The 19,431-nt window shown below is 33.1% G+C and overlaps 1 protein-coding gene across 1 annotated transcript in view; it reads right to left on the bottom strand.

Moving 5' to 3' along the window:
- Nucleotides 1-860: 860 nt before the first annotated feature.
- The window catches only part of LOC145694612 (beta-keto L-gulonate decarboxylase-like), a 30,411-nt gene continuing 11,840 nt past the window's right edge, over nt 861-19,431 (bottom strand). The window contains exons 3-7 of the mRNA XM_081771005.1: nt 19,097-19,272; nt 10,376-10,540; nt 6,205-6,301; nt 2,564-2,730; nt 861-1,167 (exon numbers count right to left, since the gene is read on the bottom strand). Coding sequence (XP_081627131.1) covers nt 994-1,167; nt 2,564-2,730; nt 6,205-6,301; nt 10,376-10,540; nt 19,097-19,272 — 779 coding nt within the window. The 3' untranslated portion in view covers nt 861-993. The remainder of the gene's footprint in view (nt 1,168-2,563; nt 2,731-6,204; nt 6,302-10,375; nt 10,541-19,096; nt 19,273-19,431) is intronic.

The raw sequence follows: 19,431 nt of genomic DNA, 5'->3' as shown, positions 1-19,431 counted from the left end.
TGTTAACCACTACGCTCTTGAAGTAGGTGGTCAGACCACAAAGATTGCACTATATGTGGTCTGAGTGGCGTGGACAAATTCTGTTGTGTAGGCTATGCATTATCTATATTACAGAATATCTTTAATGGTTGAATTACACATATACAGAGTGAGCCTCAAAGATACGTACAAACTCCGGGAAGTGATTCGTAACATGAAAAGAAGACAAAAAGTCGTCTTGCTTGTTCTAGAATTCCGCGTCGTGTACAAGTGACAGGGCCGCGCAACTGCCTAATGTACCATTTTGCTGATGTTCATAGCCACATTTAACTAGTTTTGATGTCACAAATCACTTCCCGCAATTTCTACGTAACTTTCTGTTCCGTTCCAATTGTCAGGACTTTTTCTTTTGATGTCAAGAGTCACCTCCAGGAGTTTGTGCACATCTTTCAGGTTCATCCTGTATATAGTATATTGAGAAATGAAGGAAAACAGATCTTATATCACTCCAATTGCTCTTTAAGGCGCGGATTTAATGATAGTCTCTTGTAATGTAGACATTGAGTTATGAAGAACATCCATGTAGTTTGAATACTTCAAGATTGATAAAATGTATAACTGTTAAGAAAATGGACTGGATAGCGTGGTAGTTAATGTATCGGCACGGTAGAACGGAGACCCGGGTCTGAAATTCGAGCCAGTTCGTGCATTTTTCTTAATACTCTTTGTGTATCGTGTTGTGGGTTTTCTCGGGATTGTCTTTTTTTTTCGTTCTTTTTTTTCCTACATTCCTGCTAAGTACATCACTTTCGTTAATCATTTGTCTCATTTAGTCTAAAGGACATAAGCGCATGGCATTAAAGATAAATAAAACTAAACAATTACATTACAAAGTCTAAATTTTGACATTGTTCTTTCTCTGTTAATTTGAAAAGTGTGTAATCCACAAAGACCTCCTAATAGTTCTTTAGAAATTGAATTTTTAGTTATACTTTTTGATTAGCTCTTGCAGATTTAGATTCGCCACATTTCTTGGGGTTCTGTAGGGGGATCCAATCGGTAAACAACCTCAGCCACTGCGAAGTATCCAAGGTAATCGGCTATTTCCGGTTCTGTATCAATATGATAATGTCCTCCTTCGCCATGATGACTGAAACAGTGGAAGTGTCGTAGTCGAAGATCAAGACCCTAAAAATACATATAAGTTCCATTACAAATTAACTAATGAATAGTACAGTAGCTAGTACGAATGGCCTGCATAGGAAATCGAAAAAGTGGTGTTGAACAATCACAGCGATTGATGAAATATTCGCAGAGTAGCCATACCAATTTCTTATACTTGTTCTGAAGAAGTTACTCAGAGGAGTAAATTGTAATTTCTTGAAAATTTCAATTTCCCCGAAAAATTTAATTTAGGTGTTCGGTTGCGATTCTCAATTCTGAATACATATGGAAGCAGTCTAATATTAGAGACTATATGGAAAACAGAAACAATAATAAACTCTCAATATGAAATTTGAAAGAGAGAAAATGCGATTGACCAGAGTTGTCCATGCCGCTAATAGGCTAACCACTACACTACCAAACACTTGAAACATGTGCTTTGCGTCTTAGACGACGTGGATTGAACCACAATTAACATTAGTTACACAGACAACTAATAGAGAAGCCAGATTTATTTCAATACAAACTGCAAGTGTAGTTCAATTAAAAACAATTACCCAGAAAGCTTTTAACATCATTCTATATTTCGTAACTTGCAGTTTCAGTTGTATATTGTGTGTTTTAGAACAAACCGAATAAATATTATTATTATTGTTATGTACACACATGTCTTTCAATTATATACTGCTAGACTTAATCCATTAATTAATTAAATAGACTAACCTTTATGTGCGTTATTTCTTTTCCTTATACTCAATATTTCGCGTAACCTATAATGCACGAATTTTCCTAAGAAAACTTGAATGTCTTTTTACGTTTACATTGCAGTGTAAGATAATTTTGTAATTATTTTAGTGTTATTTTATAAGATTTTTCTAATCATTTATCTTCATACTCACAAGTTTAGGATTACGAATTGAATTCTTACGTACTGACAGAAAGAATAAAACTGCAAAGCAAACGCAAGATGACGTTAAAGATTTTTTTAAAACTAAATTCTTCCGTGGATAAAGCTTCCAGAAAAGCAAAAAAGAAAGCGAAATGTCAGTTTTTTTTTATCCCTTTCTATTCTTATCATCCTTGACCAAGACTCCAGGAGAGAGTCAAAAGCGTGGAAGATTGAAGAAAATTCAGGAATTACAGGAATTATTACTATAATTAGAATGAGTATGAAAGAATTGGTGGAATGAGGATGTAAGAAGAAACGTAAGACCCATAGGCACGATGCTATCCACTACACTCTCATGAATCAAAGCAGAGACTTCTAACACCAGAGGTGAGCGGTCTACCACTGAGCTAACAAAAAGAAAATTGTGACTATTTAGACGATAATTCAATCCCTCATATTTTGTTTTTTCTTTAAGAAAATACTTAGAAAAGAAAGTGCCATAGTTAACAAAATACTCTATAATATATTTACCGGATCTACTGATACCAAAGTTCCCATCGCAATCAATGGAGCTGACATATTGTAAAATTTAAGCCATTTATTCAAGTCATCTACCGAGTTAATAGGTTCTTCAGAAAAATCAGGCATTATATGAAGTTTTGCTTTGCCTTGCTGAATTAGGAATGTTCCTCCAAGTCCTGTGGAAACAGTTAAAAATAAATAATTAAAATACAAGATAATATTTTATTTTGTTCATTGTATTTGTTTTTATCTTAGTTCGTATTTAGTATTTGCATTCAGCTGGTATGTATTTACATTTATTCACCTTATACTCTAAGTAACGTGAATATACTTGGACTGAACCATTTTTCCAGTGTTTACACATAAATGTTTAAGTTGAAACGGAAGTCTGCAAATAAAGAAAAGTGAAAAAATCATGAATACTAATTATGTATAAGAGAAATATTTCAACTATATATAAATAGCAAAAAGTGAGTTTCATTTTTGGATAACAGGATCTAATATATTTCAATGAAATATTTTCTTGTAGGCCTTACATCTGGAAAACTACATATAGTGTAGCCAAACCCAAACTATCACTTATCTCAGTAAGATATGCTTATTCCGTAGAAAATACGAAAACTCGATTGAGGGACCGTTCAAAAATTTTGTGGCCTCTGATCCAAAAACTAATTGGCCAAGATCGCAGTCTTTTGATCCATTTTTAGTTTTCCTAAAATTCTTGTATCTAACTCCAATAATATGAACCTCCATGCATTAACTTTACTGTTAAGAATGTTATAGGTATACGGGTACTGTTGGAATTTCTTAAATTTAGCAATTTTTGGACAATGTAATGCATTTTGAAGAAGTTTCATGGAGAAAGGGTAAGGTAAGGAATCAATATATTCACAAAACATCATAGCATCAAAATGTACCTAAAGGCTGAAATTAACTTCACTATCCAGATGGAGGGCAAAAATGGATATGAGAAATTTCCCTTGAAAAAACCATCTTAATTATAAAATAGGAATTATGGTTGTTATTCTCCAATTTCCGATTATTCCCTATAGGTTTTGAATTACAATATGTGTTCACTGCATTCTACTTCTAATAACAAACCATAAAAATGAACACACAGTTTTAACATTCATTAAGTCTCTTTCCATTGTAGTGAATTATTTCACTGACTAGGAAATACCTACTGGATTATATGAAGCAATATGTGTGTGTGTCAAAATTGATGAACAGGTACTAAAAAAAGAATTATCAAATTGAAATTCAAGAACACAAAGATGTTTCGGCCTTAAACATAGAATTATTAATAAATAGTTTCCACAGATCCAAATCACAATAATAATAATAATAAAATACAGAAATTAAGACAATTGAATCATAGCTCAATAATTGGACAATTTCAAAATTAATAAATATAACAGTAAGTCCTTAAGAAAATGAATTGGTTCCAGAAATATTCTAGCTCTTGACAACATTTTAATATTTCCGCTCGTTTTTATGTAGCTCAGTTTTGCACATATGAGTTTGTTGTTTCGTCGAATATATATATATCGATTATAATAATAAACTGATTCTTTGATTGGCATAGATTATTACATTTCTTCACGAAGGGACACGAGAACCGATAATTAAAACATTCTCCGAATAACGCTGTATGGCACATTTTCGAATTTAGTGAGTTACCTGTCGAATCTCAGAATATGATCTATGTATACTGAAAGGCTAGTGTCTCCATTGTCTAAGATATGGCACTCGTATAATGACAAACTGCGCGGAGCATTGTTCTGTATGCAAGCAAATTACAGTTGTTTCTTTCCTTCGGTTTCCTCAATTTCACTATGATGTGCCATACAGCATTATTCGAGGGAATACTTCAGTTACTCAGAACTTTTTTACAAAAATATGGTGCTTCTAGCGGAGAAAAGATGAAACTAGGTTCCTTATACATGGATTAAGAGAAACAACGTCAGGGTGGGTCCAAATTTTTAGTGCGTTAGAGGATTTTGTGGGATTTTCGTAAACATTTGACCGATGTTGAATTGTTTTAGTATTTATATTTTCTTTTTGTGAAACACATCATTGTCATCTACGACAATCCTGGACATCTCGTAATTTCATGGTGAAGCCAGTTAACACCTAATGTAGTGAGAACTAGAAAAATTAATCGATATTGTAATATTACATCCTCTGTAGGTATAAATAGAAGAAAACTGTGACAGGGCCGGAGCCAGAACTTTTTCTCTCCGATGCGCTAATGACCGCACCACCCAGTCCCTTTCTCAATACCGACCTCAATAGTAAATATTCGTCTGGTCTGGGAAAGAACTGAGTGATGTAATAGTTTCCACATTGACATGATAAGTTTGAGGACTGTGTTTGATCTCCAGCCTAGGCGCATGTTTTAACTCTTCGAATTTCACTATAATTTATGTTAGTAAAGAATTTAGTAACTAAAAACTTATCACCTGATTACTGCATTTCTCAATAGGTGTATATGATGTAATCGGCATAATGGGTCACTAATATGTGAGCACTGAGTATCTAAAATTTCCTTAGCCATAAGTTCTCCGTAGAAGGTTGCAGCATAAGTAGGCGAAATTATAAGCTGGAACTGCAAAGTGAACACAATCAGATTTGCAGTTTCAATGAAAACATACCTTACAACTTTAAAATTATGTAATTGCGAGAACTTGTAATTACAAATACCAAAAGCTGTTGGTGTAGTGTTATAAAAGGAAAGGAAAGCAACAATCGTTATAAACATTTTCCACAAATAGCCATTTCAAGCAGTGTTGCAAACTTTATCAACGTTTATCACTTGGAATGGTTTGAGATTTCAAATTGATGTAAATATAAATAGCCACTATCACTAATGTACTTTGGATATGCATTGCCCCGTCCGCCTCCTATTGTGCCGGTAGTATAGTAGAGACTTCCAAAATTTGGATATTTTTGATACTGTAGCATTCTTACTTTGCAACATTGATTAATAAATGTACTATTATAAGTTTTCGTTTAACATGTTAATTTGAAATTTGTCATTGACGTAGTGCCATTTGAAAAAAAATATATATATAACTTTGGATTGGATTGGCAATACTGTTCATGTGTTGGAACTACGACGTCCCTATTGGTGTTTCCTTCTTACAAAATTTAAGCATTGTTTTATCTATTGGCTCAGAAGTTACACAATTGTAACAAGTTTAAAAAGTCATCCTGTATATAGATCGAGTCAAATAACTCCAAATCTGTGTTTCATAAACTAAAAATATGAATTAAATGTCGAAAAGAACGGTTCAAAACTGTTTCGACAAAAGGAATGGAAAATAAGAAAACTATAGGGAGATACCTCAGCAGCCCAATTCTTATACCGAGAAGTCGACCGTCCAACGACGTTGGTGTATCTGCATTTTATTGAGGATGGAAAATATCGGGTTAGCTCATGCATGGATACAGAAATAATCCCAGACTATTTACTGACAAGTCTGAGAGCTCAAAATTACAGTGGAAGATCGCTTCTTGAATGTTGATAAAACATTAGTATCATTTTGGCTTCTTATGTGTGATCCATTCCTCAGTTTAGTGACCTGTGACTCAGGCGAGCACTGGATCTAATTTCGACGTTTAAAACATTTGATATCCTTTTTACATACCGATAGGTTTATCCTTGTAGTGTTCCTGAAGAGCTTTTCGTATTCTACTTATAAAATCATCAGCTCCAATTCGTTTCTTGCATTTAATCTGAAGAACCTGGAAGAAAATTTCACATATAAATCATCAAGTGAAGTGGACTTTAAAATGTCATTACGAAATTCTAAAATGTGATTTGTAAGTAGCAATTCTATATATGGTAATAAGAAATGTATTTCTTTTCCATAAATCAAAGAATAATTTTCCCTGTAAGTATGAGAGGGTCGAAATATGCCAGATAAATTTAGGTTACGAAATAATTAATTTTTAATCAAATTCTCGTGGACTTACAAAACATATAAATAATTTAAACTTGAATTATGAAAAGAGAGTTTGAGTATTGTGTAGAATAAGCTGTCAAATCCAAGTCATATAAGAAACCAATACAATTCAAGGCACTATTGTATTGCTAATACAATACAAAGTTCTTCATTTGATTTTGATTTTACGTTTAACTTAGGAACTTAAGAATTCAGCCCTGCAACTTGAGGGAGGGAGAGGGGAAGCTACATAAAAATTATTTTTAAAAAATTACCAATATTAGTGTTGAGTCCATAGTTTTCGGGATCGCTGAGATGAACAGTGACACTTGCAATGCCGTGCCCTGCAACATGGGGGAGGGGGATGTATAAAATCGAAAATGACCGATATAAGAGAGCGCTTCAGTTAATAGTAAAAAGTGACTGACTAACGGAACATACTACTATTTTCTTTTTTAATTTAACCCAGCGAAGCGGGTAATTGATGCTAGTAATTAGTTAACAATCAATTTTGAAACAAACTTTATTAGGAAATTTCCCAAGCGGCAGCAACAATGCCCAGTACTGAAGTGTATCGCATAAAGATAACTAAAGATAGATAACTAAAGCGAACTTTTGGCATGTTCGGCATTTCTGTTGTCGTAAGTTGACAGTACTAAACATGATTTTTTAATCTGTTGTCTTAGTGGTTAGTAATCACAAAGCACCAAATAGCATATGATCGTTATCTGTTTTCTGTACAGGTAAGGAATGGAACGCGTCACGACGGAACAACGTATTGTTATAGCGAAAACTTATTACAAATGTGGTAAATGATATGTGAATTCCAACCCGTACAGAAAACAAATGACGATCATGTACTATTCGGTGCTCCGTAACTACTAACAGTTGGAAATTGTGAAACGTTCAGTGTTGCCAACTTACTCGAACAGAAATGGCGGGCATTTCAAAAGTTGCGCTCTTTAGGGGACACCCTTTACATAGTCATCACTTTATTATAACTTACAGTCTTATACTATTATAATTTATAATGTTATTAATTAAAAAAAAATCAAACAAGTGTGTTGTGATGTCTTAAACATTCAGTAAAATGTATTGTTAGTCAAAAAAGATTGGGGACCACTAGGTTGATGTAGAATAGTCAGGCACGTAGCCAGGATTTCGTGAAGAGAGGATCCGTGACATGAAATACTCTGGTCATCGCACCAGGGGCTCGATCATTCTAAACTATTTTACTGGCAACATATATTGGTTCGTTTAGCCAGGATTCCGCAACGGGGGGGGGGGGGGGCGTGACATGAAATTCTGAATGCCCAAGAGCTCGATCAATCTAAACTACTTTACAATCAACATATATTGGCTTGTTAGGACAATAAAATGAGGATATGTTGTTAAGAATTGTAAAGACAAACTACGAAGAAATTCCGAGTAAAATAATAAAATTAAAAAAAAAAAATATTGAAAAAGATTATACAATATTTACGTCCTTCCTCTGTTTTTTCAAATATAACAATTTTCTTTTCATTATGACCTCAATTATTATAAAAAGTATCTATCCACTATTATAAAAAGTGCATGCTCAATAATGTCTTGTAAAATATTTTACAATATCTGCGTTCCTTTCTCTGTTGAATCAAATGTTAACAGAACTTTCTTTCCACATAAACTATTGTTTTTATTATTCCGTCAACTACTATCTGTTCCAAATGACAGGTTAAAGGAGCAGTACATAACTGTTTTTGAAATAACATGTTTGATACTGCAAGGATGCGATGACGAAAAACTATGATAAAAAATGTCCACGCTGTTACGCAACGGTACTATGCTTTCGGAAGCTTGAAATCTCCCTGACTAGTAGTAGAAATTCTGAGTATTAAGTAACTTTTCTAGAAATTTAAAATTCCCTGACTCTTCCAGGATATCTCGCTCACCTTGCCACCATGTATTGCAAGTAATACAAATCTCCTCATAAGAAAGAAAATGAAATCTTTGAGTTTTACGTCCCACGGCTATGCCGGTTAGGCTAAAGGAGACTGTGATTATGAGAAATGAATGAAATGGTGGAATGAAGAAAGTTAGAGGAAACGGGAGAACCCCGAGAAAACCCACGCACACGGTGTTTGTCCACCACAAAGTTCACTTGGCGGGGGCTGGGATCGAACCCGGGACCCCAAGCACCAGAGGTGAACGCTCCTCATAAGAAAGAGTAATCAAAAGCTTCCTGTAGTTTTGTTTTTTCAATTTTTAACTCTGATCCTTTTTTTTTTTCCTCTCATTTCATTTTGTTTCATCCTTACTTAATTTTTTTCATTTCTGGTCTCGAAGGGGGGGTCCGGACCCCCCTTGGCTACGTGCTTGGGATAGTTCTAGCTATCTTAGGACGTACATACTGGAAGAATTACACTAGTTTTAATTTGTTTATAAAGCGAAACCTCCCTTAACGGACACCTCTATAATACGGACAGATTTTTTTGTACCGGCAAAAATATATGTTCTCTTATGGAACAAAACCCTCCCTTTAATGGACACTCTCAAATACGGACGCGGACAGTCCTTTCTTCCCCCAAACGTTTCAATAACCTCTTCAGAACGGACATGAATTATTCTTGGTTCTGAGATATATTACAGTATACAGAAAAAATCTTTTCCCCACAAGTGTATCTATCATGAGTCTAGACCTGGTGAACCATCAAACAGAACAGCTTCAAGCTGAACTTGAAATTATTCTTTCTTTCTGCCCGCAATAAACTGCTTTCTGGTAGAAATCCTAGAAAACCTTCAATAAGCAGTAACACTCATGCAAGATCAGTTGTATGGTCAAGAATTCTGTGTGAAAGATCTTCCCTTCCCTAAAAAATTTAGTCCTTTTTCCTCTGGGCCTTGCATCTTTCCCAGCAATTTCATAGATAATAAAACAAATGTTTGTTTTACAGTAACATTTTCAACGAGCAATGTTTATTCCTTTTTTAAAAAAATAAAAAAAGCAAAATTTTTCTTGTACTTATGATACTGGAACAAGTCCTGGGTTTGAGTTTTTCCGGCTTCCTTTTTCACTTTCTCTAAGAGGATATTCTTTGTGATTCGGGATGAGTCAATAAACATATGCGCTCTCAATAATTTGCCTTTTCATCCATTCCGCCAACGAAGATACGGCGGCAGTACACAAACATACATGTTTCTTCCGCAACCATACTAAGAATTCTCAGAGGACACTTGCTAATGAGTTTTATTACCCTTGTAGAGGAAAAAGCATGCCTTTTTCGGTAAACGAAAGAATTTAGCTTGTTGCAGTATACGAATATATTAACAGATACCCCAGCAATAATATTACTTAAGAAATGAATTTCCCCTTCATCCCTCCCAGTAATTCAAATACGTACTAAATGGAGTATTTTCATATTGAATTTTACGTACTTACTCTCATATATAATGTATTTACTGTATATTACTGCATGCAATTACCGTTGTGAGAAATTAATTTTTTTTAACTTCTCTGTAACGGACACCTCTCAGTAACAGACAAAAATTCATGTCCCATTGGTGTCCGGTATTTAGAGGTTTTACTGTACATGGAAGAAAATTCACCGACAATGTAATTCTTCAAGCAACTTTGTGCTCTCGAAGAATTTGTACTGATGAAGATGGTAAAGCGTCATCGAAACATCTACGATCAGGGGTGTCATTGTTACCTATGGGTGTTTGTGTGAGTGAAAGGTTTTCTTAATATTAAATATGCATCCTATCAATACAATAAATAATATCCAAAAACACTTTGACAACTCCATGGCCACAATTCCTAAGATGAAAAAATAAATAGAATAACAATAGCACGTTATAACTCAAAATCTCAAAAATTCAAATATGTATACCATACCTTGCCAGGTTTTCCTTCGCAGCAATATAAATTGGACTGTGCTGATTGGCTTGTTTCGTTGTTTGGAAGTGTTTCCAAAATACAACCTCCATTTTTCGTATTAAACTTTGCTATTCGTGATTGGTTATTAACTTTGTTTCCTTGTACGAAAAGATTGGGCATTAGCTGAAAATCAAGTGAGATTTTAAAAAAATACATATATTTAACATGCATATGTTAATATATGTTAAAGATTTTTTTATCATTTAGAATTCGAGAAATGAGGGTTAAAAATTTACAAGTTGTTATAATGTATAACATATAAGTGTCGTGATTGGTTATTTACTTTGTTTCCTTGTACAAAAAGATTAGGCATTAGCTGAAAATAAAGTGAGATTTAAAAAAAATAAATTAAAAAATACATATATTTAACATGCATATGCTAATGTATGTTAAAGACTTTTTATCATTTAGAATTCGAGATATGAGGACTAAAAATTTACAAGTTGTTATAAGAACTGATTGGTTTGTGTGTGTATACAAGTATCAGGGTATTTCAAGAAATTTAGAAATCAGGATAAAACGTATTAAATAGGTGTTAGAGTGAATGTACCCAATTATTAATAATATCTTAGGCTGCGCCAAAACCACGAATTTGCATTCTTGCGGAAGGAGAAGGGATTGGGGAGGATTTGGATCTGTCTGGAGTTTCTAGATAAATATCTACCTTTTTACTGTGGTGTAAATCACAGTCGAGAAAAAAAAAAGTTATATATTTTTAATTATTTTCTCATACAGGTTAAAGAACTAGAGATTTATTCCTTGATGTCCTTTGAGTTAGAAAAAAACAGAAGTTTTCAACTAACAGAATAATTCCAAACAACTACTCTATGCTACCTGACTTCTGTAGATGAGTGGGTCATAACAGAAATAGGTTAAGAGGAATTTAACCACAGTTACACGATACATATAAAAGACTGCCATAAATTTGCTTCGGGGCCAGTCAGTTCGGTGAAGAAGAAAGGCAGTTGTCTTTGGTGGAATCTGTACTGTACATCTTCCGAAGTTTCCGCCATTTGGAGGTTTGACATGCATCTCTCTTCTGCCAAGTATTAACATAAGTGAAAATCCTTCTCTTATCCTAGAATATGGATAAATGCCTACTTGTAACTTTTCAATGGGAAACTTTAGGATTCTTACCATGTAGTTAGAAATATCTCCCATTTAGATCTCACTTTTGTCATTTCAATTAATTAATATTTTATATTGAGTTATTTTTATAGTCAATAAATTATTATAATTATCTAGTATCCTTTCGTACATCATTTACATTTTTTTATTTAAATTTTCTATAATTAAAACTAAAGGTGTAAATTATGAAGTAGTGTCAGGTAAATTATGAAGTAGTGTCAGGCATTTTGGAATTCTTTCCGATAAAATTTGTTTACATTTATTTATTTATTAACAGCATTATGGCTAATAGAATTTTTAAATTACACGATTTTTAAAATAACATCACATTACATTGACCAGAAGGAATACAAAGCTAAAATTGTCCTATGTGATTCCTAACAACATTGTTGACACAAAAGATTAATTCTTTAAAGGCGATGTTTTCAAAACTAGTATTTTGAAGATCAGAGGTTCTGACCTAGTGTCGACGATATATAACGTGCAGCATTTCTATTTAAATTTATTGCATCCTTAGATCATTTAATAACATCGAATTTGTTAAGTTATAAACATAATTATATGTTACCACAGCCAAAGCTACAAAACTCAGCAATAGTTGAAAACAATTTTTCGAAAGATAACTTTTGAGTAATTCTTTTAAATTTAGGAATACTTTTTATTTTTAATACAAAAGATAACATGGCATTTCTTACAAGCTTTTGATACATGTTACTTCTACGTTGAACAATGAAACTATTCTCTTCTATACGCATTATAATGTCTATATTATAATACGTATATTATATTTATTCACAATTTTGTGTATACATAACATGATACAAATGTAAACTTTATAATTGTAAAATATTAAGATATTTAAATAATGTTGACCAGAAGTACTTCTGCTTTTCTGCTGTATAATCTTTATAACTGATTTTGTAGTTTAAATACAATGCTAATCTTGCAACTATTACTCGAATATGCCATAAGAACACCAACAATATTTATTTTATTTCTAAACTCCTATTGACATTTTAACGATGATTTGCAAGGTCACTAACACGACATCTTCACCATAACGGGCAGTGCTACAAATTTCAGATATGAATTATTCATTAAAATCAAGTAAGTAATTAAATTCTAGGGTTTTAAGCGTAGCTCACCTGAAATCTGTAACACAACTAAGTTAACACTTAAGTTATCATGCGCCTTTGGCGTGGGAGACCCGGGTTCCATTCCCAGTGGAAGCTCACGTGGTTCGGATTCCATGTTAAGCTGTAGATCCATATCTTATATAGCCTCGGTGCTGAACGGGATGCTAAATTCAAACCTAATCCAATCGTAAGTTATCATTGAAATCTTGATAGGAGTTTACAAATAAAATAGTTATTCTTGGTATTCTATAGAAACGTATACTCGTCACTCCTTATCTTTCTTGGAATCTGGTTAATTACAATTACTTTGGTTTATGTGAATGCAATAATACACGTACTTAACTATGGCTTTTTATCTACCAAAGCAAAGATAATGCAAAGTACTCACTTAATAGGAATATTTTCTATATTTGTGGGGTGATACCTAGGTTTCTGTTTTATTTTCTTAAAAAAAAGATACTATATAGAGCTTGAATTATAATATATTTGTTAAATAAATTTAGAAATAGTTATTCGTTTGTGCTATTGTTTTATTTTTAATAGAAAAAAAAACAAAATAAAATTTCAATGGTTGACATGGGCCGGTTAGAATATCTCATTACACTAATATTATCTGATACAAAATATTGTATGAAAATTTGTAAAGAAATGGCTTATAATTGCATTGAAAATATCTAGTTTTGTAAACAAAGCAAAACAAAAAAGAAAGAAAAAATGAGGAAGAAAGAAAGAAAGAAAGAAAGCTAACCAAAAATTGTTTATAAAACAGCATGGCAAGTCACAATTAAACCAACTAAGTTTAGTGAGCAATATTGACACAATATATGATAAATATTAACTCTGATGGTTTTACACATGATTTTACCGTAATATTTCCCATTATACACCTTAGCCTATTATATACTATAATTAAATAATAAACTTATCGCTAAGCAGAGCAAACCGACTTTTATTATAAAACTAATATTATGTAACACTTTCGCCAAATGAATAATTGGCTTCATCAGACATTATTGATAGCATCTGATCAAGCCACAATGTTTACTTGGCGAAACTGTTACACTATATTAGTTTTATAATAAAAGTCGGTTTGATTTGCTTGCCATATGAAAATGTAGAAAAATCACCTTATAATATGTTTTACTACGAGAAAGTACGTAGATGGAAAAGAGTGATTTTTTGTTGTATTTTTGTTCCGAATATTGTTCTTCATATTCACCAACAGAATTACTTGAGACTTCAAAATTGACGATGGTAATTATTATTATTATTATTATTATTATTATTATTATTATTATTATTATTATTATTATTATTATTATTATTATTATTATTATTATTATTATTATTATTATTGAAGACTATCAAATTATAAGAGCCTCAATTTTCTCTCACTGCTGCGGGCCCAAAAAGAAGCTGATTCGGTCCTGAGCACATTAGATAAAAAAAATTACCCACTCTCCATAGAACTTGCCTGATACAAAGTAACACCGTCTCTAGCCTGAATAACCGTCTGAGTATGTTTGGAAGTGACCTAACTAAATGTTACAGATGTACCACATCGTTCGCTAATATATTGACACCGTGGTTCAGTGAAGTAGGAGAATGCCTATTTCTGTTTCTCTGTTGGACGGAGCAGGTGCGGCAAAGTGTCCGAATGTTGTTCAAAGGTTGTAAAATCCCTTTGAACCCTATACAACCACTATAGCTATCTTGCAAGATGGAGTATCCATTTCATATTAATCATGAAGATGTTTAAGTGACACAATCTGATGACTGAGAATGTCCAAATAAACATGCTGGTTCGTATTCAAATTCGCACGGAAAATATTCTTACATCATCACAGAATTTCCTCTAGCTTGAACCACGCTCTCCACAGACTTCGGGCGAAATAACTTATTAGGCTTTCGCTGCACCAACACTGTATTGGAATACTATTTTTTAAAAAAAGCAACTTTTCAGACGACCCTACACGTTTCTAGTTCGCTACATTCCAGAATTTGTGTACAACTTTATGCGCCACAATGGGAAGTAGTCTCGACTCCAAATGCCCATTCGATGACGTTCTCTTCTCAGTATTCTTCCGAAATTGCTTGAGATAGACCTGAATTCACGGACTGTAAGATATCCTGTCGGGTTTGAAAAATGATTTTCCTTGACCAATCGTGAAAATCGCCGGGAGTCCTTTTGGATTGGGACCTTTTCTTTAATCAATTTTTGACATCGTGTGTTCACACTCGTGTTAGATCATTCCGTGTAGATTTTTGTTTGGTTTGATTCGAGTTTAGCGTCCTTTTCGGCAGCGAGGCTATGTGATACGTGAACCTACAGCTTAGCGTGGGATCCGAGCCACATGAAGTCCCACTGGGAATCCTTGTAGATATATTCGACTATGTACTTTGAGCACATTTAATACAACCACAACACGGACAACTTCAGTTACTGTGTGACCCTGGGAACATACAAATACAATGGCCCTTACTGTTATACTTTTACTCTCACCCAGCTGTTTCGATATAACTGACTGGCACACTAGCTCCAGTTCACTCTGTCAGCGGTGATGTGTCTTTTACCCAGACAGCACATAACATGTGCAATATATATGTGCACAACATGTTCAAATACACATCTACATAAGTGACGCACGTGTACTTTTCCTTACTTTCAAATGTGCACCACACTTGCACTTGTACATGTGCAAAGCGATGGATACCTGTAATATTGTACGAGTACTACACTTAAAACTGTACTCTACGTTTGCGGCGTCCATGTCGTACACGTATATCCTGTCAAGATAGTCAAGTGTTACCAACGAAACTCCATTTATCATGATAAAAACACCCTAATCGTAGTTGTAGAAAGGCATGACTAATTTTTATTATTATTATTATTATTATTATTATTATTATTATTATTATTATTATTATTATTATTATTATTATTATTATTATTATTATTATTATTATTATTATTATTCAGTTTCTTCAGAACATATGTAAACTGTAACTGTAGAAATTGTGTCAATTCTGTTGTAGTATCTCATCTTGTTATATCAAAATGCACCGTAAAAATAGTATTGAACGTATAACAAGTTCCTTATGAGACTAAGATGACGAATCATAAACAACACTCTCCTATCATTAACTTTATTAATCACATTATTATTGTAGTGCCTCTAAAGATTTACATTTTCGCGATAGCACAAGAAAAGTAAATCCAAGAAGGCTTTCATCACATCATAAGGAAGTAATTTAATCCTCTTAACTCACCTTAGGAAGGGGTATAAATTGAAGTTTATTTTTCTTTATTTATTTATTATTGTCATTATTTTGCCTTTGTATTGTGCTAATAATTCTGCTTTCTTAAACTTGTGTGGGAGACCCGGGTTCGATTCCCGGCGGAAGTTCAATGTGGTTTAGATTCCAGCTTAAGCTCTCATATAACCTCTGCTGAAAAGGACGCTAAGCGAAAAAAGAGTACCCTCAACTAGAATGTAGACATAGTACCTAAATGGAAATTCATGATCGTTTTCGTGAGAGCTTAGAGCAGATTCCATACGGAAACTTTTTTTTTTTTTTAATAATGATATTAAAGAATGTAGTTATGAACAAATATGGAAACTATTGATTTATAATGTGTTTGCCGACATTTTAAGTGGGATGAGGTCATTCTTATTCTGACATCTTCAAATCCTAAAGAAAAGGAGCATACGTATATGGTATACAGTGATAGGCAAGTAAAATTAAGACTAAAATGCAGTGATATCTCTATTCTTGTCTCGAGTAAGGTGAGTTCTATCGTAGAAAGAGGGGAAAACAAAGAAGTTTGTGTATAAAAATAGCTCGAAAACCGGTAAAGTGGTCCTGATCAGTTTCGAGGGAGACCATGTCTTCTTGATCTTATAATTGCAGTTAAGAATGTTTTACGCTATAGGGACTTTAGAGAAATTGTAGAAAACCATATGAGATTAGCATGTATTTTGGTCTTTTAAATGCTCAGCTATCAGACCTAGGGTTGTCAGATCGAACTGAAGGCAAGTTCAGAAACCACTAGCATTTATATAAGTGGGGGGGGGGGGGGAATTGAAACTGAATTTTTTTGCTTATTTACTGCATTGACACCATTACTTCTAACACTTATAACTACCTTTACTAACTACTAACGTTACTATTATTACTAACCAAATGTTTCCTGTATTGAATAAACTTACATAAATTAGTGATTATAGACACCTAATTATTATTTACATTATTTGGAGATCTCTTCAAGAAAAATCTTATTTTCCTTAACCGTTTTGTGGAAATTTTGACAGGTCATTTTGAAGTTTATCTGAACACAAATTTCTGCCACCATCACAAGTTCTGTTGACATTCTGTTTGTATCATCTGACCATAAAGCTTTTATTACATTAAACATTTCTTCGATGTGTGCATTACTGATTAGTATAGAGAGAGTATACTGCATTATTTTGAACAAGTTTGGTGCATCTGCAACTGCAATATCATAACTTACAGTAAAGTTGGTATTACATATTTCAAGACAGAATACTTATTTCGTAAGTTCGTTTCCACGGTAACAAAATTTAAGTTTTATCCTCACGTCTGTGTCACTAAGTTTTATCATTAAAATTGGCTTCACAATAATACACACGCAACAATGGAAAGAAGTTAAATCTAGTCCTTTATTACAATAAAAATATAATCTTTATCAATAACTAACAGCAACTTGTAATTATAACAAATAAGGCAGAAATAGCGTATTTATTATATATGTTAATTTAATATTTAAATTGTGATATTAGTTAGTTGGCCGTAGGGCACTCGAGGCTGCGCCCAGAGATCTGGGAATATTTTAAAGTTCATTTTGTCAAAATGATAACATGTCATTAAACTTTACTGCCGACTTGTTGAGTTTTAAATCTCAGCAAAATATTTATAATGTTTTCCATCCCGGGAAGTACCATTACTCGTTTTTTAGCCAAACATTTGAGCATTAATAAACAATTCGCTTTTATTATTCCATGCTTGAGAACGAAAGAGCAAGACACGCATACTATGTGTCTCCTGCTATATACTAGTGTGTATTACAAATATCTTTCCCCTTCATTAATATTTAACGAGTCTTATTTATACGTATTAGTGTAACATGTATCATTACAGCGGCGTAGTAAATTGGTTGATTGAATTTTAGCATCTGTAATTGTTTCTTTTTTTTAAATCTTAACTATCCTGACAAGAATTTCTGAGTGCATTGATATTGTAAGGCGAGTTGTTCAACCAAGGAACACTGTTTATATTTTGGTTGTCTGAAATGAGTTTATTCGTGTAAGGCTAATATACTGTATATCTAGTAACTAATATTTCAGTTTTATATTGTGAAAGTTGCAAGGATATTGCAGCAATTAGAAGAATGCTGGATCATTTTTTTTTCGATTACGTTATTTTGTCCCTTAGTATATACAAGGGATTGTTGTACCTAGTGACAATATTAAATTTGATTGTAATCGATTGTTTTCAAGGACTGATTTATTTGTTACAAAACAAACTATAAAATTACTGTACAGAAGTCATAGCCTACTTTCTGTTTCTCATTGAAATTGGAATTTCTGCTCCATAAAGTGACTAGAAGGACAGAACATGCTGTAAAAACTAATATATATTGCAGTTTTACCAGAACATAATTATTTGCTGAAAGACATCAATGATTTGATTTGGTTTGATTTTTCGTTTAGCGTCCTTTTCAGCAGAGGTTATATGAGAGTTTAAGGTAGAATCTGAACCACATTGAACTTCCACCGGGAATCGAACCCGGGTCTCCCATGCCAACGGAGCTAACGCTAACCGCTTAGCCACGAGGGAACTCAAGACTATCAATATACTAAACATCTTGGTTTCAAAACTAAATATATATTCATAAGTTCATTACAACAAATTGTGGTTATTACATCCCCTGATATATCAAAGTGCATGTCTTTAGATACAACTATCACCCTATTCAAAAATAAAACTCAATTCTAGAAAAGATGTGCATAATAAATTAAAATTATCTAAATGTAAAATACAATATATACAGACGTCTTAATTGCAGTGTTTGCTTGTCGTTTCCACATATGTGCAACAAGAGAAGTAGTTCCAAATATCGAAACCAAAATTTACTTTTATACACGAAAAACAGAAAGGCCTTATCGTTGACTTGTTTCGTCGCCATACATAATTACTTCATGGTAGGCAATTCATTCTTGGAAAAATGAGTCCACTGGAAAAAATCCTAGCAAATTCATTAGACGTGTAGGTGTCATGCCCCCTGGTATATACTGTTCCTTGGCTCAATTTCCTCTAACATACATTTTTTTCTTTACATATTACGAAGATATTGAAAAGTTAAAAATAAAAAAATAAAATAAATAATAAATACCTCGGAATTAACACCAACATATGGCCAAGGCCCACCTGAAGCTCCAATGATAAAAGCTTCTGGTAATTCTACAAGGGTTGCCACATCCTTCGCATCGTAGAGTTTTTCTCTCTTGATGAAAGGGAATATATAAGTAACTGCGCCAACATCAGCCAATCTAGGGCTACCACAAAGACCTTCAATTATAAATAAACCGGTTAATCACAGTAAAGAATGCGGATAAACTCCTGCTTTCAAGTTACAGATATTCATATAATATATATCGATTAATAATAATTATTTAGTTTATTTGATAAATTACTATTGTTTCGAGAAGGTTGTAAGTGTATAAGTGG

This window comes from Thermobia domestica, chromosome 9 (genome assembly GCF_964235325.1).
Source record: "Thermobia domestica chromosome 9, izTheDome1.hap1.1, whole genome shotgun sequence".
Classification (NCBI taxonomy): Eukaryota; Metazoa; Arthropoda; class Insecta; order Zygentoma; family Lepismatidae; genus Thermobia; species Thermobia domestica.
The sequence above is the reverse complement of the archived record's forward strand: the minus strand, read 5'-3'. Positions and strand labels throughout refer to the sequence as shown.